The sequence below is a fragment of the Bombus fervidus genome, chromosome 10, assembly GCF_041682495.2.
Source record: "Bombus fervidus isolate BK054 chromosome 10, iyBomFerv1, whole genome shotgun sequence".
NCBI lineage: Eukaryota > Metazoa > Arthropoda > Insecta > Hymenoptera > Apidae > Bombus > Bombus fervidus.
Genome location: NC_091526.1, coordinates 6,973,963 through 6,995,671, shown reverse-complemented (window position 1 = coordinate 6,995,671; position 21,709 = coordinate 6,973,963). Strand labels below are relative to the sequence as shown.

Below are 21,709 nucleotides of genomic sequence, written 5' to 3'. Positions count from 1 at the left end.
TAATATTATTTTTAAAAATATTCTCTTAATAGGACATTATAGTTAACGATGTATTTTATGTTTCTTCTTATTACATTAGTCTTATATTTCATGCACTCGTTTCAATTAATTTGTGAAGTAAATCGATTACAGCATCGTTATTGACACAACGAGAAACTTCAAAAATATCGTCAGCCTAATGGTGGCCATTTTTAAGCGAGAGAAAGGAATTGTGACCACCAACTTCATATAATATGCAAACAGTACGTCCATCATGACGAACAATACACGAGAAGGTTTCGATCGCCGAAGGCTTGCGTGCAAGATACCTGGCCGATCAGACGTAGAGTGTTAGAAGCAGGCGTGATACCGCTTTTTGCGGGTTAACCGACGACGATACCACGGCATGCTAACGGTCATGCGATACACTAGGTCACGCATACAAAAAAGAATTGCATACATATGCAATATTTTTGCATTCATACCCATTGTTCGATGGAACGACTTCAAAACTCCGAAGTAGATATCTCCTCCTCTGCTCGTCTACTCCTCTTGAGCTTCGTATCTGACGATAGAAACAACTGCAATTTGATAGAAAGTTCTTCTAGATTGCGGTGAACCATTGGGGTGCGATGGTAATCCACTTTACTCGTCACACCTTGTACACCATGCCAGACATTGATTTTGCATTATCGTTACCAGTTAACCGAACCGATTGGTTCCCTTTTCCTCACGTAGATGCACGAGATATCTTGATATATAGATGGTCACGTATAGATGCTTGTCCACAATGATGACGTGTTAGTGTTTGTATTTGTACGAAGGGAGCAAGCTTCGGCGCGAAAGGGTGCAGCACGCAAAGTCGAGGGTGGCGGCAACCGCAATATTAGATTAATGGCGGATGTACTTCACTTTCGGTGCCATATCGTTTCCCGACGTGGATTTTGTCGGAAATTAAACTTCTCGAGTAGCATCGTCCATCAGTCATACAAATTGAAAATTGCCTTTAATTATTTAGTATTCATATAGATCGCATATATGGCACGTTTGCAATGTTATATTTTATTATTTGTGTAAGAATTAATTCAAGAACACTCCAACACAGTTGTTTTATCTCGCATCTAAGATCACCACGATACAAGATGCAGATGCTTGGGCTAAATTTTAAGAGATCCACACTGTACCCGCGACAACGTATCGTCGCATAGCATAAAGAAGCATAAATCAATGTGCAAAAAGTAAAAAGTTATAGCCACCGAGACGTCGAGGCAACGTCTTTGCTTGAACAAGCGGCAGCACCGGGATGGCCTCGAGGGCTGAACGAGGTGGAAGAGCAGAATGGGAGATCCCGAGCCTTGATCGTGATAAGATGCAGCGGCGTCGTCGGTTGACAAAGGGTCGTAGGAACGCCCCCTCAGATCCGACGTGCAACCGCTTGCGGGGGCGTACATATTAAAATTGGCCCCCCACCTCTAACCCTGTATCAACCATTCGCCGATCTTGTTTATTACTGGCACGTACAATCACGTTACCAGAAAATATGATCCCTTTTACCGAAAACTCTAACCTCTGTTGTACTCACCAGCTCGTATCTTTATGCCGTAATTTTGTTGAACATCATTTCTGAACATCATACTCGCAAGACATACTGTCGTTCATAAAATATGTGTACGAACTTCAATGTGTATTATATTGTATTTATTTATTATGTTTGCGTATTTTGCTCCTTTCCATATTTTTATACTAATGGTTCCTTATTTTTATGCATTTATATATCTTTCCTATAGTAATACTAAAAAATATAACGTATATTCTATATAAATAGTACGCAATATTATGTGTTAAACTATTTACCACAACGTATAACCTATAATGCATTAGAAAATTTCTATTTCTTTCCAACATTCTCCAAAACAATAACATTCACTAAAATGTTACTGACAACCTTTGTTGAAAACAATAATAATTCGATAAGGAAACATGAATACAGATAAATATAAATACGAATAGCAAATAGAAATTCAAAATATCAAGAATATATTTCTTATACATACATACATATATTCTTATTCTTTACTCTTATTGTCATCCTCATTATTCAATATCATTAACACAGTCAAGTAAATATAGATGAATATAGATGTATAGAAAAAACAATTGCATGTAATGGAAATTGAATTATTATCTGTTACCTTACTTGTTCTGCAAACAGCCTACCAATTTTTGCATGTGCATCGTAAATAAACACCAACTGTAACAATGCAACACATTTGTTAATTTTACGTACATTGCTGCATTGTATCGGTGCTAATGTCAAAAAATATTACATGCTTTTATTTTCTTCACTTAAAAAAATACAAGTGCGTCTTCTCATCCTCTGCCGCTGCTTTTGAATCGAACTAGGTACTTCCTTAACGAACAAAACTTTTCCTGCGAAGAGGTTAGCGTTGCGTCCATCTTGTAGTTCGCGACCGTATCGACATAGGAATAGGCGCAAAGTGCGCCTAATGCTGCCCTCTGCGATAGACAGGTCGAAACATCGCACGCCATCTTGGATATTTAATGTCGACTTTTACCGTGTGATTTTACAGTGTAAACGTCAAGTTTAGGTTATTATTGTGCCTAGCGTATTTGAATATACTTATCAAAAGCACAACAATTACGATGTTCCCGCAAAGTTCACAGAGGAGGTATTGGATATTTAGCGATGAAAATGACTTAACAGCATTAAGAGAAAAAACCAATGCAGAATTTATTCAAAGGCATGGTGCGAATATGAAGGTGAGTTATGCTGCTTGCAGTGATAAGTAGACGATGAAATTTTGTATTTTAATTGTCAAACCGCTTTCGTGCGTATTATAATTAAAAATAAAAGTATTATTTCCAAATGAACTGGTGAAGTAGATATTTGACTCTATTGATAATTGTAGCTAAACATGTCGATACGCATGTACACTGTTTTATATGAATTTTTTATTTGTCATTTTTAAATTCGTTTTTTGGTGTATAATTTTGTGTTCCATTGTGATATACACATGTTATTTCCACAAAATATAATATGGAACTTATATTTTTAAAAGCCGGAGCAGAGAGAAGAACATTTTCTATCCCACATAGAGGAACGTACATTACTTCGTTTCTATGAATTACAATTGAGAGACTTCTGTCGTCGCTTCACACCTTCAATGCCACGTGCCACTGTAGCTACTGCGTTGCATTATTTCAAACGATTTTATCTCAGAAACAGTGTTATGGATTATCATCCCAAAGAGATTTTAGTCACATGTGTTTACTTGGCTTGCAAAGTAATTATATTGTCTTCATATAATTTGTCATTACATTTCAGCAGTTTGTCACAGTAGTTGATTTTAGGTAGAAGAATTTAATGTATCCATATGTCAGTTTGTTGCTAATATTAAAGGAGATAGAGAAAAGGCATCCGATATTATACTTAATAATGAATTGCTCCTTATGCAGCAACTAAATTATAACTTAACAGTGCACAATCCATTCAGACCTGTAGAGGGATTAATGATAGATATCAAGGTACATCTTTAATATCATAACATCTTTATATCAGTGTAAGTTCAATAGTTTTAATGTATTTGATAGAATTAATATATTTTTAGACGAGGTATATATCTTTGGAAAATCCAGAACGGTTGAGGCCATATATCGATGAATTTTTAGAAAGGGTGTTTTTGACTGATAGTGTTTTACTATATACGCCAAGCCAAGTTGCATTGGCTGCAACATTACATGCTGCATCCAGAGCCTCTGCTAATTTAGATAATTATGTAACTGATATTTTGTTCTCTCAAGAACATTTAGTGTGTATAATAGAAGCAGTAAGAAGTAAATATATCCTCTTTGATTTATGTTACTTTGTATTTCTACAATACATTTTAATATATGGCATTTATAATATATATTTCAGAAATAAGATCTATGGCTAAATGTGTAGAACCTCCTTCGAGAGAAGTGGTAAGAGCTTTGGAAAAGAAATTAGAAAAATGTAGAAATCAGGAAAATAATCCTGACAGTGAAATGTAAGTATATATTTATAGACTTAAGCATAGTTTTATAGTATGCTTTAAGTATAGTGTAAATTATATTTGGTAATATAAGTTTCAATAAGATGAGATTTTTGTATGTTATACTATTACAGTTATAAGCAGAGAATGCAAGAAATGTTAGACGAAGAAGATTTGCAGGACAATGAAAAATATGCTAAAATTATACAAGATCAAGCAGCTCACGATGAGAAAATCTTGGGTGTCAGCAAAGTTTTGTCTCCTTCGACTCTATAATAAGGCAATTTCTGACACTGCATTGATATAATCTTTTATACCTTTGTCAATTGTACATAATAAATAATTGATTACTTTATATCAATAAGATGTAGGAAAGGATTACAATATTTATTAATACTACAATATATCTCATTTAGAGATAAAAATATATTTGTTAGTTTTTCATTAAAATCTGAAAATTTTTATAAAAATTATTTAATGTATATATTGTGTCTCTTTATAATAAATGCGATTAATAATCTTCTTGTTTACCTTGCTCATTTTCTATACTTCTATCATTATTTAAATGAAAATGTTTAATTTTTTGCAATTTAGATGGGGATTATGTTTTCACTATGGTATATTCTTGGCACGAATTTTGGTTCCATTTTAGTATCTTTATTTATTGTGATAATAAAAAAATTAACAAATATCTTAACCGTTCTTTAGAATGTTTAAAAACGCTATTAATTTAAAAATTTTCAAAAATATGTATCACATACTCAAATTTCTAACGATTCAATCCTGCACGATATTAATTATATTAATATTGTATATGAGCTTTACCAACTCATTTGATGTAACGTGAACACGAAATATTTTCGCATTTAAGAATCTTGATGCCTAAAGTCTAATCTTTGGCTTAAATGATATGTCGGATTACTTGTTGGGATGTTTTGGAAAATCGATGTCTGTTGACCCATTGTTAAATTACTTGGCAATGGTTGAACAATAGGCAAGGCAGATGGTAAAGGAACAGTCGCTAAATGTTGTGGAAAAATCGGTGCTCCTGGTTGCAATTGCGCTGGATAATTAAAAAACCTACAAAAAACCTTTTCCTTTATAAAAAGTCAAATTTTCATTGAATATCGATACTCACCAAAGACGATCCTCGACGAAAATTGGTCGGGGTGCAGGAATACCTAAACTGGAGTAATATTGTTGCGCCAGCAGTTCCACGTCGTTTGTGTACTTCCTTTTCCACTTTGTACGTCTATTTTGAAACCAAATTTTTATCTGTAAATATAAGAAACAACATAAAAATTCATTAACAAATACGAATATTAGAAAATATTATTCGTTTATAGTAGTATGTTCAATAAAAAATTGAAGTAACCTAGGTGAAGGAAACATTGATTCGATAAGACATTAAGTGAATAACATAAACTACAAAGTATAATATGTTAAGATTAAGGAAGTTCAGAGTTTCTGGTAACCAAAATCAAAAATATTTGCCCCGGGTGAGGATCGAACTCACGACCTTAAGATTATGAGACTTACGCGCTGCCTACTGCGCTACCGAGGCATTTGAGAAGCTTTTCGCCAACACATTAGAAGTTGCAAATCTCGCAAGCTTGAGCTTTTCAAATGTATTTATGCAAAAAATAAAACTTTTGTGTTCTATGTTAAATAATTGCAAAAATACAACAATCTTCAAGGGATATTATGAATTTAAAGAAACATACAAACTAAAGCTCCTGTGTGGAGAAGTGGATCAAGCCTGGCCATGAGAAAAAGATGAAACATATGAGGCAGCGCGGGAAAAAATGATGTCACCATCTTGGACACGATTCCTACAGAATTTTGTGAAGGGGAATGCCTAAACCGGATTCAGAACGTTCAAAGCGGTAATATATCCTAATTAAAAAATCGACGCCTCTTCGGTCCGTCGCTTCGAAGCATCCGTTGTCCCGGGATTCTTAGTTCTTGTGGCATGCTGGAAACGTACACACGAATCGGAGGAGCAGTAGAGCAAGAAGAAGGGGACTCCCGGAGCTGGCTCGTTAACTACGAGAAATATTGTGACAGTTATGTCTGCGCCACGACACGTCTCCTTCTTCCCTCTGATCCGTCGTCTGATCATCCTTGCCTTTTGCTGTGATCACGAAGATAATTATCTGCCTCGTTCGCGGTACCCCGCGATATTTCTACCGCTTTGGCAATTATTACAGTTCGCGACATTACTGGTCTGGACGATTGCAACTCGACCGAACAGAAAATATCCAGGGTATTGTCATAAATTAATTAGTTTAAAGCGATGCAACAGCAAGCCATGTTGCATCCTATAAAGTAAATGGAAGAATTATGTAACTGTCGCAATCCATTTCTACAACTTTGTGTAGGATTACGTAGCTAAATCTTCGTTGAAAGCTGAACACTTTGGATCGCGAGGATAATATTAGAAACCGAATTGCGTAGAAAAGTGAGCAATACAGAGGGTTGCTTAAATGTGGCGCCTATAGTAGATAAAAAGAATCGAATTTCTAGGTAGAATACAATTTCTACGCAACACGATGATTAATTAAAGATTTCCACGAAAGAAAGGAGCGATCGTTTTGCGTTCTCGTCTTCTCTGTGCGAGAAGAAAGGACGTATAAGTGCTAATTGGTCCTAAAGGGCGATCTTCCCCCATGGCGCCACAATCTGGCGCCTATACATATGGTGACCTTTAGAGCCATAATTCAGTGCCCGGTTGAATTTGAGGAACTTAGGATACATGGAACTTAAACTATTTCAGGTGCCCTTAGGCTACGGAAGTCTCAGACGTTATCGCAATTTATTGTGTGGTGTGCATCTTGTTCGAAGCAACTTCAGCGAAATGTGTTTCCCTTTAATCACAGGGGAATCTTATTTAGTAGCTCCAGTTCTTCTCATTATTATGAAATATAATGTAGTAATTTTTCCTCTCCGCATGAAACCGTTAGGTAGATCAGTTTCCGTTCCCGAAATCTTTGGAATGAATAGCGACATAAATTATGTAACACGTACCTGAGTTTCAGTCAGTTTCAGACTTTTGCTGAGTTGTAGTCTTTTCGCCACACTTAGGTATTTGTTCCTCTCGAATTCTGCTTCTAATGACTTAATTTGCGCCGCGGTGAATGCCGTACGAGGCCTCTTCTTTCTTTCGTCATCGCTAATAGCGCTGTCACTTTTTTCTTGAATGTCTCTATCTACACCTGTTGTAGAGTTGGCACCGCTACTGCTGGTACACGCTTCTGGTAACATTGTGGAAAGGATTATACTATTTCTATATGTATTGTGAAGTACATCGGGCGAGAAATAATAATTAAGCCACGTTTCCTTATCGAGTAATTATCGAATAATTGCGCGACGCTGGTCATGTTACTTCAGCGGAATGAAAACGCATCGTAATTAAATGAGCTCTAATAACACGTGCCTCATGCGAGATTAAATAGCAGACAACTGCGAATTATAAACTATAACATCGTATTCGATGTTTGATCAGGAATAAACGGGACTAGATTTAAACAACTGGTGCGATGACAAAGGCCTATCATTAATTGTATAGCGGTGGTTTATGTGCCGTGACGCGACCTGTTCTCATTTTAATTGCTTTTAAATGAGATCGGCACCATAGACGATACAAAACGTCGTCTCTTTTTAACTTAACCAGACCCAATTACCCCTTTAAGATTTCTTTCCTCATCAATCTCGTTACTTTTTTCCTCCCGTCGAACTTGTTTATATTTATATTTATCCCGGGCTTACAAGCCGCTGGTACAAGACGTCGCGCCTCGCCCATGAGGAATGTCTTTGGGGTCTCTTTTAGTCGACTGGTAACAGGATCGCGTTCTAAGTAGCGGGGATCATCTTCTAATTATCTACCCATTCGTCATCCGACGAAAAACCCTGGCAGCACGACGCTCCACCGTTGAATATATGTATATACGTCTGTTACTTCAAAAAAGAAAAGTATAACTCGCGACACAGCGATACCATTCGTGTCATAACGTACGCATACCCTATGTACCCTATTTTATCACCTTTAGAAATAATACATTATATATACGTATAGTGAAAATTAATACAAAATCCCTTAAATCCCTTGAATAACAGGATCAAATTGCTCGGTTGTTCATGTCGTTAGAATATAATTAGCATCTCATTTGTATTGAATGTCTTGGAACAAGAGATTAGACCTCATCTATCACTGTATCAAACGTGAAGAGAACCTGTTATTTTGGCATCGATAAATCGATGACAAAAGCTTCCTCCTTTGCAAGAAGAATGGATCGGCTCGAGCAACCCTTGCAGTCAGAGGTGCAATAAATATCTCGAAAAAAGTATTTGCGGCGTGGTTACCGGGACCGCAGAGTGTCGTTTACCGGCTACTAATTGTCAGATGGCGACGTAATTGTCGCGTTTCTCGCGCGTTTTTCGAGACTTCTCTTCTCTCCCGTACTACAGAATCGTCGGCTAAAACCGTACCGCCTCTAATTCACTCGACGTGAACCACGTCGTACGACGTGCATGCTTGTGCACGTGTAAATTAAGGAAGGATTCCAACTCGAATGCTGGGAAACAGTATGCGCAGATAATAATATCAAAGGCTACAAGTAGCACGTGTTTACATTTTAGATTTGAACGGCTATATCTGTTGTATTAGCACGATGTATGTGGACATTGCAGTTAAGAAAGAATTAAATTCATCTTATTCTTCTCTTTACAGAATTACCTGTAGGAGATTTTTTGTAATTTTTTCTAACGAAACGTTTCGGGAATTTTTTTTCTAACGGAGGTTTCACACCTTTCGTTGAAAGAAAAGCTAACATTCTTTTCCGGAAAAGATCTGAACGAGCGGAAGAGAAAAATATTTTCAGAGGGTGCTCACGCGGCTCATTTGTCGTCGACTTTCTGACTCGGTTGCATTGACGAACGAGCTCCGCGAAGAAGAAGAAGAAGAGGGAAGAAAGGGTTGGCGTGGAAGGCTACGGTGCAAAAAGGAGCTTAAAACGTGAAGAAGCGTGCGGTGGAAGCCGACGAGGAGCACAGCGAGCCGAAATAGAACACCACGCCCTCTAGTTTACCTAATTGCTGTGAGCTGCGGTGAACTTGTCTCCTAATTATTCTGTGATGAATGGTGAGAGCACGAGTAGAAATGCGCGATAAAACGTGGCTAATTTTCATTCGTTCGGCGTTGCACGATTTCACACTCGTGGCCAACTACCAGGATAATTAATCCACACGCGTAAGTCATACCCACTGGACGCTTCAGAATAGACAGATGGCTAGATCTTTTGTCATGATCTAAACCATCGTTCACTTAGATTAATATCGTAGACTGCAGACATTTCAACGAAAGATGTCTCGTTTTACTCTTCAAGGAATTGAAAATGATTTTGATTCTCGAATTAGACCATTATACGTTTGGTATTCAACGATGATGATATCCCTACTATAATTGCTATATCTGATAGACAGTTGCAAGATATATTACATGTTGAAGAAACGACCAAATAAATCGCTTATTAAAAATCATAAAAACGAACCGGTAAAAAAGGAAAATATCTTTTGGACGACTTTACTCGTTCGCGAGGCAGCTTTTGCAAAGATTTACGCGTCGCGTTGACGGCTTTGTAGTTGGACGCGACGTCCCACATATCTCAGTTGAAAAGCACGGCGCAAACGAGAATTGTCCTTTCCTTAGATCTCGGATTTATCGCGGTAACCATTACGTTGTGTAAATCACACAAGACAAGGGCCCTTGGTGGAAATTAGTCGTCGAGAATCTAAAACACTCTTGGTAAAATGGAATTGAGCTGAGCCAACTATCGATGCCTCTTCGTACATTATGGCATGGACACATAATAACACCAGTCCAGTAAATGGATATTTTGTATGAACTGAATCTATGACTCTAAGAAATTGATTCGCTATAACGATCGTAATACGGTTGTGACTAAAAGATGCATAGAGAGATTAAGATATGTCAAGAATTTCTTATTAACGCTGGAAATGGAAACCAAATAGGATCAACCCATAAGATATCGCCGAATGTTATCCGTTCATGGTGTATTTTTTCTCTCTTTTTTTTTTTTTTTTGTACATTCTGTACGGTAGGGATACGAAGACACATTTTGCCGCATTTCCATGGCAGAATTAGCAGGAGACAGATAAATAGTGAACGAAGAGCAGGAACATTGAGTGGGCGTGGACCCTGCAGGAAGTAATGGATCAAACTCACAGTCGTCCGCGCAAACTTACGAATTTGTTAGCACGTGAAGGAAGCATGTGGATTCTGTAACAATTACTCCCTTTCACGTTGGTAACAATATCCGAATTAAGTGGAAACAATTACCCATTACTACGCAACGTGTAATAACTGCAAAGTTTGGATACAAAGTAATTTTAGTGTTTCGCGTTGACATCGGAATGTTTGCGTCAACGTAAACCAAGGATTTTACGACATGTTTTATTGATTACTTACTTAGAGTTTTAATGAGGAATCTCTACGTAATGAGAGGCAATTAAAACCTAAAACGATGGCAGCGCAACGAATGATTAAGACTTTAAAAAAATCATCGTGTGTTTTTGAATGATTGGCACGGTATTATTTTAATACCGACTTCTTTATTGTACAATTGAGATATCTTGGTTGGCCGTGCAATTTAAGGAAATATAAATACACAACAGATACGATAAGATGTTTTAAATAATAGACTTTCAACTGAAATAACTCGATAGTTTGCTGTTTGTTGAATTAAGACATTTTCCGAGCTTTTACCTCTGTGTTTTCATACAATATATAACCAATATATACCTTTATATATATAGCTATATATATGCCTTTTATTAACCAAGTAATTTGACAAAGCAAATACAAGTGTGCAACACCTGTATAATTTGTTGAGTTGCGCCGTATAATCTTGCAAAACAGTGTCTGTCATTAAATCGAGTATCGCAAACGCGATTTTATAATGATTTCATTTGGATACGTTTAACTGATGAATGTTTATGGAAACATTTAATTTTATCGTAAATGTTCAAACCGACGTTCTTCTTTGTTTCAGTAGGATCGCTCTAATGCATTTCAATTAATTATCAATGCAAATTAATTATAATGAGAGCATAAAATTTTCAATTCAGCTTACCATAACACATTTCTGGTTCAGGGGTCGAGCAAACCAGATCCACATCATTAAATTCGATTTCTTCTGCCATGGACATGGAGGAATCTGGCGCTATCAATTTCCGTTCCTCCGAATCATTTGCTATTTAAATGAATTTCATTTTTTTTTTTAATTTGCTTCATTAATCTTCGTAGAATGAAACGGAAATTTTCGACGAACTTACATTCGTGACCTTGCAAATACGTTTCGGTCTGAATTGATACGCGAGTTTCCTCTTCGACAGGTTTCTTACTTGGCGCTAAAAGACTTTCGATACTGAAGGAGCATACTTTCGGACTTTCATTCAATTCCATCGATTCTCTATTGGTTTCTGATGTTTTCACGTGTTCTTCCGACATTCTAAATTTCGATCGTTCTCAAATGCCTGATGCTATCATTTAGATCTCCGTTCGATGTTCCGATTGATTAGATATCCACTTCAAAGTACTTCAAAGACGCGTATCTAGTGGCTTTTTAAGAGCCGATCCTTTAAAAATCACTGCACACGTCTTCACTATGCTTATCACCATCGCATCACAATCACTACCTGTTCGTACAATGGTTCTCAAATTTGATTCGTCGATAATTAACGAAACATTTTCGATTTTATTCTATGAAAGAATGATCAGAATGATGTGACTGATGAAGTTGCAAGTACGAGATCGATTCAGATCATTCATAGATATCCGTAATCCGTTCGCGGGATTAGAGTCGAAACCAGCGACTGATTGTCGGGGTTGCTGCGATGTCCAACAATATTTTTTTTGGCAACCAAGTCAAATTCTTCGTTCTTCGAGGCGGCGACGAAAAGCCACGTGCTCATGACGTCATTGTAAGTTCAACCAATCCTATGTAAGTTTGGGCGGTTCTTGGCAAGCACGTGCGTTTCTGAAAGGAGCCCCTAATGATCTCGTACAGCGAGACGGTAGCAGTCACTAAACGGTGGTAATGAGGTACCCATAAATTTCTGTCACCGCCATGAAACGCTGTTTAATAACTGTCTTGACAGAAAGTGAACGCAGTTTGATATCAATTTCCAATCTGTTGCATCCGCATCGAATATGAATCTAAAAATACCCTGATTATGTCGAACGTCATTTCAATTTGGAAAATACGAATGATTTATTTCTTTTTAATATTTTGATAATTCGATGACGGTATAATGAAGTATATTCAAATAAGAAAAACGGAGGAATTGTAAATAATATGTAATACGTGTGTATAGCTGCAAATTTGCATATAATGAACGGGATGATAAATTGAACGTCTTAAATGTATTATTAGACCTGTATTACGATTCTACAGAAATATGAATTTCAGTAATTCGAAATACGCGGTAAGTTTGTCATTTACCTACATGACAAGGTCAATGTACAATCGTTCATACATTTAATGAGATTATTAAACGTACAATTGTTTATATTAACAGAACGATGATAGGGATGATAGAATGATACAAAAACTGTTGACAGATGCGAAACTTGGCTACGATTATGCGAACCAATGAAATACACTGCAGAAATTTGTTTCGCACTTCAGCTAGCCAAATTGTGATTCTTCTGAATAAATCAGAACCAGATGATATTGGCTTAGATTTAATTCTGATTCAAATTTATTTATATCCATCGCGTTTGATTTATATTAATTTTCTTACGTTTTGATTCGGTGCAACATAAAAAAAAAAAAAAAAAAAAAGGACTGGTATAAAACAACTTTGAATTTTATATCTTCAAGTATGAGGAATATATTGTGATCGAACATAGTAGACAGTAAAAGGAAAGAACTAGTAGGTGTGTCCGTAAGATCACATTACTTAAACGACACTCCTCTCGCATGTTCTGCAATATGTTACGTTGCCAGAAAGCTGACACCTTTGAAGAAACAAGTCAGCCAAAATGTTTGTTAATTTTACGCTTAATTGGTGCCACAATCGATAGCATCAAGGTAGGAAGGCTGTAAATTATCGATTCCTTCGAACGTGTCAACCGCAAAACGAAACGGTCGAGACACTTCTCTGGCATTTGTCTTCCATCGTTTCCTTGAACATATTTTTGGAATCATATTTCGTCAGACGAAAAATCACACGTCATGATTCCATGTTCTCACCGTTGTAATAAACTGTCGTGTATCATCTTACCAACTACTTGGAGCCATTAATTATACGCAGCACAGAACCGAAAAGCAATGAACTTAAGATGTTTCTGACACAGTGTAACAACAGGAAAACTCAGGATTTGTGTAAATTTTATATATATATTTTTTATTATTTATATAATAATAGAATAAAAGCTTTCTATATAATCGATACATTTTGCTTTTTATTGTAAAAGAAAACGTAACGTGATCACTATTCTTAGTACAATTCTTGTTAGCCGAAAATATATCATAACTTTGATTAATGTGATAGAACAAAATAATTTTTATTTGAAGAGGAAATCTCAAAGCATATATAACTTAAAACCCACAATAAGTTATACTCGTACTACGAATATAAGGATGTATATTCCATATCCTTTTCAGGATGTATGCTTATTTGTCATATAGTAGTTGGAAAACTGCGTTTGGTCCTTATATCATTTGTAACTTATTAAAGTATATTATCGATTTAACATTTAATAAGATGATAAGTAAACTTTCCCGTTTAAATAAAATGATTCGTTACCTAACGTGTTATCGTAATTGATAATTGATATCGTGATTATAACGACGTAACGATTGTTTGCAGTGCGACAGAACAGAAAAGTTTAATAAAATATACTTTTTATCGAAGATATCGTTTCTGTTGCATATCTAAAATTCTGATTAGTGAAACAAAGTAAAGCTCATTAGAACTTTATTGATTTATAATAATCTACATTTGTTGCGTTGAATTACCGTTCCATGTATTATTCTCATCATTATCATCTCCACCTGATTGTAGTCTATGTACATTTCCTTCAGTTTTGATGGTTGTACTTCCTTGATTACCCAAATATCTTCTAACCAAACTAAGTGTCATAAATCGTTATCGCCTATGTCCGTATTTCATTTACATAAATATCTTCATAAACATGAAACCTACCCTGATGAACTGGCAACATTCTGAAGATTTTTAACTGTGCCACCTGCTTTGTTTTCTGAACCGTTATTTTCAGTGGAGTTATTTGGTTGTTTCGGTGTATTCTTGCGTGTACCTCCGGTAAAATATCCTATCACGTAATAGTACACAGCTGTGAAAATTGAAAAAGTGGACCAAACGAACCGTGGTAAAATACCAACATCTTGTGTAGATGTCACAGTTGTTGCAACGGTCGACTGAAATAATAAATCGACAATAATAAAGCATCTCGCGAATACGATGAAAAATGCGAATATTTCATCGAAGTATAAACTGAAATTACGTTTTTCAAAGGCAGGATTAGGATAACTGCTGTAGGAACCAGTTCCAATTCTAAAAGAGTTTTACCGTCATCTTCATGCATTAATTCCCGTCTTGGAAAGGAGGTAGACATCGCAAATTGACGGAATGGTAAATTAATATTCTGAACAACGTAAGTACGCAAATCACGTAAAGTACTTGATGGTTCAAACTGCGCGATATAAGGATTGCCAGATGGCAATCGGAATTGTATTCTACTGACAGTAGCCGTAGATATCGGTGGTTCAGATGGTTCTGAGTTGTTACATTGTTGTTGACTTTGTTGCTGTCCTTCTTGCTGTCCTTGTTGCTACATTTGACAAGGATACATTTTTTCTATATATAAAAAAATTAATTTTATGAGCTTTTTCCGGAAAAGAACATACAAACCTGCTGCATTGCTAATTCTTTTTGTTTTCTCTCTAATTTATCCTGAGCAATTTGTTGCAAAACTTTCTCCCGAGCTGCTGCATCGGCAGCTTTCTCTTTCATTCTCTCTTCGTAAGCTTGTTTCATTTCTAGATCCTGCTGTTTTTGCCGCATTTTTTGTACGTCACGACCGATTTTACGACGTTCTATTTCATTTTGTCTACTTTTCTTCTCCTCCTCTTCTATACGCTGTTTTCTTTGTAATTCTATTAGCTGTTGCGCTCTTTTAATTTTTTCCTAAAAATACACAATATTTTAATTTTTTTTATCGTAATGCTTTAAATAAAAAATCTTTATGTAACCATACTTCTGGTGTTAGTTCTTTGATAGGTGTCTCCTTTGTTTCATTGACTGGTTCTGATGGTTCGCTAGTTTTCAAGCTTGTGGATGGTTCTTCCTTAATATCGTTCTTAATTACATTATTATCCTTATCCTCTGATATAGCTTGAGTTAACGGTACTTCTTTGTTTGATTTTGGTATGTTATCATTATTTTTATCTACGTCAATTTTCATATTAGCATTAGTAGCACCACTGGCTACAGTAGCTTTTTGTTCTGCATCTATCAGATTGACAGATGCATTTTTATTTTTCCCTACTTTTGTTAAAACTAAGTCAATTTTAGTAGCTAAATCAGCTGCTGTTGTGGTGCCAGCAATAATTTCTAAAGGTGTACCATTTTCACCAATGAAGAATAGGGATGGTACAGGTACCAATTGATCTGTTGAAAAATACTTAGGAAAATACAGAATTTTGTTAAAATTTATGTAATATATATATTTCTAATAACTTGAGTTATTTTATCAAAGGATACAAATCTGAGCAAAGAATCTGTAGGTTTCAGATCCACTTTCCAATCGAATTGCTACAAAATCTTCCTGTTCCAAGCGGCAAGAAACTTCTGTAGCATTGATTGCTTCAGCAACTTGTGCAGATGTGTCATCTTTACCTGTAAATAGATGACAAGGCTATTTGTCATATAACATTCATGATACAAACAAAACATATTTATTATAATAGGATATGAAAATAAAAGGTAATCTATAAATATGTTACTAATTAAATGAAATGAAAAACAATTTAGACGAAAAACAAGTAATAACAGATTAAATAATACCTTAACCTAACATTACAAATATATACCTTCGATGAAAACGACAAAAATTGCTTTCCTTGATTTTGATGTTGCCACTGCTTCATTAATGCTACCTTTAAACCACTTCATGTTTTTTGCAAAATTAAAGATATTCGTGTTCTATTGTGCTATCAGTTGATAATGACGTAATGAAAAAGTGAGTTCAATCACTAGAAATTTTCTGTAGAACTTGACGTTTCAAAATCTACGTAAGGTTTGGTTAGGTAACTATTGAATTGTATTAATGAATTGGTCCATTGTATTGAGCATAATTGTCCGTTTGTCTTTACATTAATCAGTAAGGTATATATAAATAGCTGTAACTATAATCTTGTGTGAATTTTCAAAAATAAGCCTTGTGAAATGCAAGTCAGTGTCACGTAACGCTATTGTAGACAAGTTATTCGCAAATTGAAGGTAAGCCTATTGTTAAATCGATGAAAATACAGTTGATTGTAACACAGCCTTTAAGTTTAGAGGTTAAACAAGAACCAGTGGACATGAACCATTGTAGTGTGACCAGTGTATGAATAAGGATGCGAGTTAACGAGTGAAAAAGATATAAAATTTATGTATGAACCATTTTGTTGCCTTTGTCTCGAGAATAATACAATTAAGTAATGGCTCATTTCATGAAGAAAGGTAAGTATTGATGCCATTTTTTCCTTATTATGGTTAAGATGAATGTGGAAACTGGAAGCGGTACGGGTTATTTTGTTGGCCACACTGCTTGTATCGCCATGTTTCTTACCTTCCGTTGGTTTGCCAGAAGGAATAGTGGAATAAAATGTGGTAATGGCGAGTGCGTCTGTTCCGCATATTTGATGTTGTGATAAAGTTGGGCGTACGCGTTCGCCTTATCAGTCGTGACAATTTTTTTTCTTTCGAGTATGTCTACTTAATTTACATGTATATACGTAGGTTTTAAATAAATATAACCGGCAATAAAAAGAATAAAGTGTCCAGTGTGTGATGTCGGTGATTCATTATCGGAATATGGAAGTACACGACAGATAATAGAAGATAATCATATTATACGAAATACAATTTATAATTTTATATATTTCGCAACACGTGCACTTCATCCATCATATTCGATTTCTAAACCCTTAAAGAGAATTTTAAGTATACTATTGTATTAGAAATAATCAATACGTGCCCGTCAACGTATAACAAGATAATATGAAATCGGAACGAGCATGAAGGTAACTGTGTGTTTCGACAACGTTAGAGTGGTGGTTCCTTGTGGGGATGGAACCCTACTGGTTAAAGATTTAATGCATGAGGCTACTTTAAGATATAAAAAAGCAACTGGAAAAAATGATAGTGCATTAACTATAAATAGTTTGTCCTCCTTAACTGGAGGTGGTCTCCTGGATCCAGATGATAGGTTATGTGATGTAGCTGATGATAGAGAACAGATTGTTGCTCATTTTGTTAATTCTGACGTTACGCATGCTGGTGGTGATGGGGCAAGTTCAGTTGGCACGAATAGCCCAGACTTTTTTCATCCAGATAGTAAAGAACCACCTTATACAATTGATGCACATTCCTCTATTTCTATAAGCGGTATTAAAAGGGAAAGCACCAAAAGATTGTCAATGCATGCACTGTCAACCAGGGAACCTTGTTTAACCACATATTCTGCTCAGTCACTTCCCAGAGAATCTCGGCGTAGAGAGCCACTGGGACAAGATGCCAAAGTGTCATTTAAGTATGCAAATGCTAATATAGAACCAGGAGATCAAGGAGAAATTAGAGAAATTGTGATAAAGAATGAAGCAGGGCCACTGGGGCTTCATGTGGTGCCATGTTATGATTTGTTGGGTAATGATCAAGGGCTTAGAGTCGAAGGTATTGAGCCTAATGGCAGAATTGCTAGAGATGGACAAATTGACCTGCATGATAAAATCATTAAAATAAATGGACACAGTCTATTGCATATACCATTTTTTAAAGTGCAAGAGATCTTTCGTACCTGTATGACAGAACCATGTTTGCAAATTTCCATTGTAAAACATAAGAAGCCGCAAGAAAAATCATTGCATAAAAATCATGGCAATACTAGTGGGGGGTCAGAAAAGGAAATTGATGATAATGTTAAAAGACTTCAATGCAGTAATTACAATTTGCTGCAGACAGCTAACACCCGTAAGATTGGACGTATGATAGAGATAGAATTAACAAAAGGCAGCAATGGTCTTGGATTTAGCGTTACAACACGTGATAATCCTGCAGGAGGTCATTGTCCAATATATATTAAAAATATATTACCAAAAGGTGCTGCAGTTGAAGATGGCAGATTAAGATCTGGGGATAGGCTGTTGGAAGTAAATAATAAAGAAATGACTGGTAAAAGTCAAGCAGAAGTGGTTTCACTTCTCAGAAGTATTCTACCTGGTGGGAAGGTAAGGATGGTGGTATCGCGCCAGGAAGAAATTTCCTCTAGTATTCCAGACTCTCATTCTCATGGTACTTCCACAAGTCAAGCCTTAGAAGCTACAGATAATTCAAAGTATTGGAATGCATTGAATATATCGCCGAAGAAAAAGAATACCGAAGTGCAAGATAAACTTAATACCCATAACTATGATAAGTGCACTTTTAAACCAGTGAAGTCTACATCAGAAGATATTGTTTTATCACCACGTAAAAATCGCATGATTTTAACTTTAGATATACCAGTACACGATTCAGAGAAAGCAGGGCTAGGTGTTAGCGTTAAGGGAAAGACTACTAACACAGATGAAAACACTAACATGGATCTAGGAATTTTTATTAAAAGTGTCCTTCATGGGGGTGCAGCCTCAAGGGATGGGAGATTGAGGACCAATGATCAATTGCTCAATGTTAATGGGGTTTCATTATTAGGATTATCAAATTCAGATGCAATGGAGACATTGAGAAGAGCGATGCTCAATACAAACAGTTCTGTAACTGGGGTGATCACTCTTACAATAGCCAGGAGGATATCTTCGTACGATGGAAATGATAAAAATTTATCAGAGAATTTGTCTTCTCATTGTAAACTGGAGTCAGCTAATAGTATATATATTGCTGATTCTACGAAAGGCAATGAAGGCAGAGTAAAAGAAAAGAACAATTTGAATTCCCAGTCAGACATCTTGGACAACGGCGGATTATTGTCTTGTGTGACCGCCTCTCCATGGAATCCAGTTATCGATAGATTAACCGAACAATATAATAAGAATAGTTTAAGGAACGAAAGTTACTGCATCGCTACCAATAAAACGTGGATAGAATCTGCTAGTAACGTGAAGAAGATTACGATAGGACAGCGCGACGATCGCGCGGAACCAGTATTGCTAGAAGACTCCAATGACCCACAGTGTAATGAAGCTAAACGAAACACAGACGATAAAGATAGTCAGTATTCCGGAGACCCAACGTACGATAGTCAATTATCCCTGGAAGAATTTAATTCCTCTTCCAATAAGTTTTCGCGCGACGCTTTAGGTAGACAGAGTATGTCGGAGAAGCGACATGCCGCTTTAGATGCCAAGAACACAGATACTTATAAGAGAAATAAAAAATTACGCGAAGGGCGCGAAAATAAGAATCAGGAACAGACCAATCAGAAACATTCGAATCAATCGATTGAGTCTGAGGATCCAACTAGACGAGGGTGTAAATCGGACATTTACGATAAGAATAAAAATAAAGGCACTACTGACGGTAGAACGACCAGTGAGAGTAGTATGAAACGATACGAAAAGTCCGTGGATCCTGCTCAGTCAGAATACGTGTACACTATACCTGGATGTAATAACAAATATACGTCACCGAGGAAACATTGGCTTGTCGACGATGTACATGGCGAGATAAGGAGTAGCAATAATTTTAAAGACGATCGCAAGGGTTTTCCAAATAGTCGGGGGGATGTGAAACAAGCATCTCTCAATTCAGCTTTAGATGATCGATATAAGCGTTCACGAAAGAAAGGTGGCATACGTTCGATGCTTCGATTAGGAAAGAATAGGAAATCGCTCAATTTCGGTGATAGTATAGAAACTCGTCACGAATCCAGTAATTATTGTAGTGGAACGATTAATTATATCGCATAATATACAAAAGGGAATTTATAACGTAGATACGGAATTCAAGATATACATAAACATACTTGTGCATAACACCTAGAAAACACATATTATACACGAAATATACACATCTTAACACTCATTGCACGTGCGCTCGTACATGTACTTACACACATATATATTATGTACTTAAATATGTATGATTTGTTCCAAAGTGCCTTATATCATTGCAAAACAAAAAAAATTTATTCTGTATATACACTTATATAATTTTTGTATTTGTCTTTAATTCGTACCGATCATGTATCTATTTTTAAAATAAAACTATGCACGTAATATAAGCAATGTGTAAATTGAATAACCGATAATTTAGCGAAACGGGAACTATTATTGATATTCATTAGACTCTTAAAATATTCAATTATAAATTTTATAACGCTAAAATTTTCTTGTAAATTTTAATTTATATCCAAGAGAAGTAACGTTCGATACAAACAGCATGTTGCCAAACTTGGGTGAGTTACGGTATGGTACATTAATTAAATAGATGGCAAAGGAATTTATCTTCATTGCAAGTACAATATATGTTTCTTCTGTTCTAGCACTTCAGTTAACTCCGAATCAATTACTGTACCAACAGAAGCGTTACAGGGGAAAGATAAACATTAAAAAGCCGAAAATATATTATAAGAAAAGAGTATTGAACGAACTTTTAACGCCGTTCTTTGTCAATCCCAACAAAGATAAAACTCTAGAACAATTTTGTATAGAGTCCCAAGGGGTACAAGTCGAGGAACAGTTGGGCCCTTATGATCAAATAATAGCGAGGGAAGTTCGTAATTGGTTTGACAATTCTAAAATGATTGGTTGCTTGCACGTAAACAGTATAAAGCAGCTGGATGTATTCGACGTTCAAGTTGCACTTTTCAGGCAAAATATGCACTACAAATATTATGGGCCTCATATTATAAATCATGTCATTCAGAATTCACCTTACGAGGCTCTTGCTCCGTTAGTTAGCAAGTATACTTCGTTTGTGTTCAGTCCTGAAATAAACACGACTGCTTTACAAAAGATTATCAAGAAAAGCAAGAAAATGTTTATAATGGGTACGTAATATAAAAATATGATTGCAGAGCGATTTTATTAGTCAGTTGATATTTTTGCAGGAGGAATATTGGAAGGACAAGTCTTGAACTACGATGATTTTCTGAAATACGGAGAAATGGATATTGTAACGGCGCAGCTAGGTTTGGTTCAAACATTACAGAATGCAGGAGGCCTTAACCTGAATCGACAACTCACACATCATCAGACGACGCTTGTAACACGACTGGATCAGATCGGTACAAATGAGACAACCTCCAACGATAAAAAATGAACAATCGGTGCCTGTATAATTGCAAAACTACCTGTATCTATAATTTATTATATGTTTATGATGCACACGAAGCATTAAGTAAAGTACAAGTTATTCTCCCGTGCCCTTTATCACTACAAAAAATAAGA

At 36.0% G+C, this 21,709-nt stretch overlaps 6 protein-coding genes and 1 non-coding gene across 14 annotated transcripts in view; 3 read left to right on the top strand and 4 right to left on the bottom strand.

Annotated features, from left to right (window-relative positions):
* LOC139991333 (uncharacterized) overlaps window positions 1-2,466 on the bottom strand; it is a 75,386-nt gene extending 72,920 nt beyond the window's left edge. Inside the window, exons 1-2 of one of the 6 annotated variants that reach the window (XR_011800794.1) lie at window positions 2,311-2,466; window positions 2,172-2,230 (exon numbers count right to left, since the gene is read on the bottom strand). Coding sequence is in view for 2 of the 6 variants with exons in the window: in XM_072011304.1 (XP_071867405.1) it covers window positions 2,177-2,230; window positions 2,307-2,353 (101 nt within the window). In the remaining 4 variants the exon portion in view is untranslated. Of the gene's footprint in view, window positions 1-2,171; window positions 2,231-2,306 lie in introns of all 6 variants that reach the window. The other 5 variants (XR_011800793.1, XR_011800798.1, XR_011800795.1 and 2 more) reach the window with 5 other exon arrangements.
* A 69-nt stretch (window positions 2,467-2,535) lies between these two features.
* Cych (cyclin H) lies at window positions 2,536-4,552 on the top strand. Its single transcript, XM_072011302.1, has 6 exons — window positions 2,536-2,760; window positions 3,060-3,284; window positions 3,352-3,525; window positions 3,609-3,834; window positions 3,917-4,028; window positions 4,148-4,552. Exons 1-6 carry the CDS (start codon window positions 2,644-2,646, stop codon window positions 4,287-4,289), a joined length of 996 nt encoding a protein of 331 aa, XP_071867403.1. The 5' UTR covers window positions 2,536-2,643; the 3' UTR covers window positions 4,290-4,552.
* LOC139991332 (uncharacterized) lies at window positions 4,529-12,359 on the bottom strand. Its single transcript, XM_072011303.1, has 5 exons — window positions 11,367-12,359; window positions 11,165-11,284; window positions 7,041-7,267; window positions 5,152-5,288; window positions 4,529-5,093 (listed from the first exon to the last, which is right to left on the bottom strand). The coding sequence occupies exons 1-5, from the start codon at window positions 11,539-11,541 to the stop codon at window positions 4,880-4,882; spliced, it is 873 nt and encodes a 290-aa protein (XP_071867404.1). The 5' UTR covers window positions 11,542-12,359; the 3' UTR covers window positions 4,529-4,879.
* Trnam-cau (transfer RNA methionine (anticodon CAU)) lies at window positions 5,505-5,577 on the bottom strand. Its single transcript has one exon. It is a non-coding gene; the product is annotated as a tRNA-Met (tRNA).
* Window positions 12,360-13,998: 1,639 nt separating the features above from the next.
* LOC139991326 (UBX domain-containing protein 4) lies at window positions 13,999-16,537 on the bottom strand. Of its 3 annotated transcripts, none has more exons than XM_072011290.1 (7): window positions 16,151-16,537; window positions 15,822-15,956; window positions 15,316-15,728; window positions 14,970-15,245; window positions 14,563-14,889; window positions 14,244-14,476; window positions 13,999-14,160 (listed from the first exon to the last, which is right to left on the bottom strand). In XM_072011290.1, the coding sequence occupies exons 1-7, from the start codon at window positions 16,230-16,232 to the stop codon at window positions 14,034-14,036; spliced, it is 1,593 nt and encodes a 530-aa protein (XP_071867391.1). In that variant the 5' UTR covers window positions 16,233-16,537; the 3' UTR covers window positions 13,999-14,033. The 3 variants fall into 3 exon arrangements, with proteins under 3 accessions (XP_071867391.1, XP_071867392.1, XP_071867390.1); XM_072011291.1 differs by having other exon boundaries at window positions 13,999-14,157; XM_072011289.1 differs by having other exon boundaries at window positions 13,999-14,169; window positions 16,151-16,535.
* An 85-nt stretch (window positions 16,538-16,622) lies between these two features.
* LOC139991327 (large ribosomal subunit protein uL10m-like) lies at window positions 16,623-21,652 on the top strand. The gene is given in 4 exon segments (XM_072011292.1): window positions 16,623-16,784; window positions 20,803-21,309; window positions 21,370-21,572; window positions 21,574-21,652. Coding segments are annotated over 4 exon segments (759 nt in total). The 5' UTR covers window positions 16,623-16,762; the 3' UTR covers window positions 21,601-21,652.
* LOC139991325 (partitioning defective 3 homolog) lies at window positions 16,828-20,541 on the top strand. Its single transcript, XM_072011288.1, has one exon. The coding sequence runs from the start codon at window positions 17,342-17,344 to the stop codon at window positions 20,225-20,227; it is 2,886 nt and encodes a 961-aa protein (XP_071867389.1). The 5' UTR covers window positions 16,828-17,341; the 3' UTR covers window positions 20,228-20,541.
* Window positions 21,653-21,709: the final 57 nt, after the last annotated feature.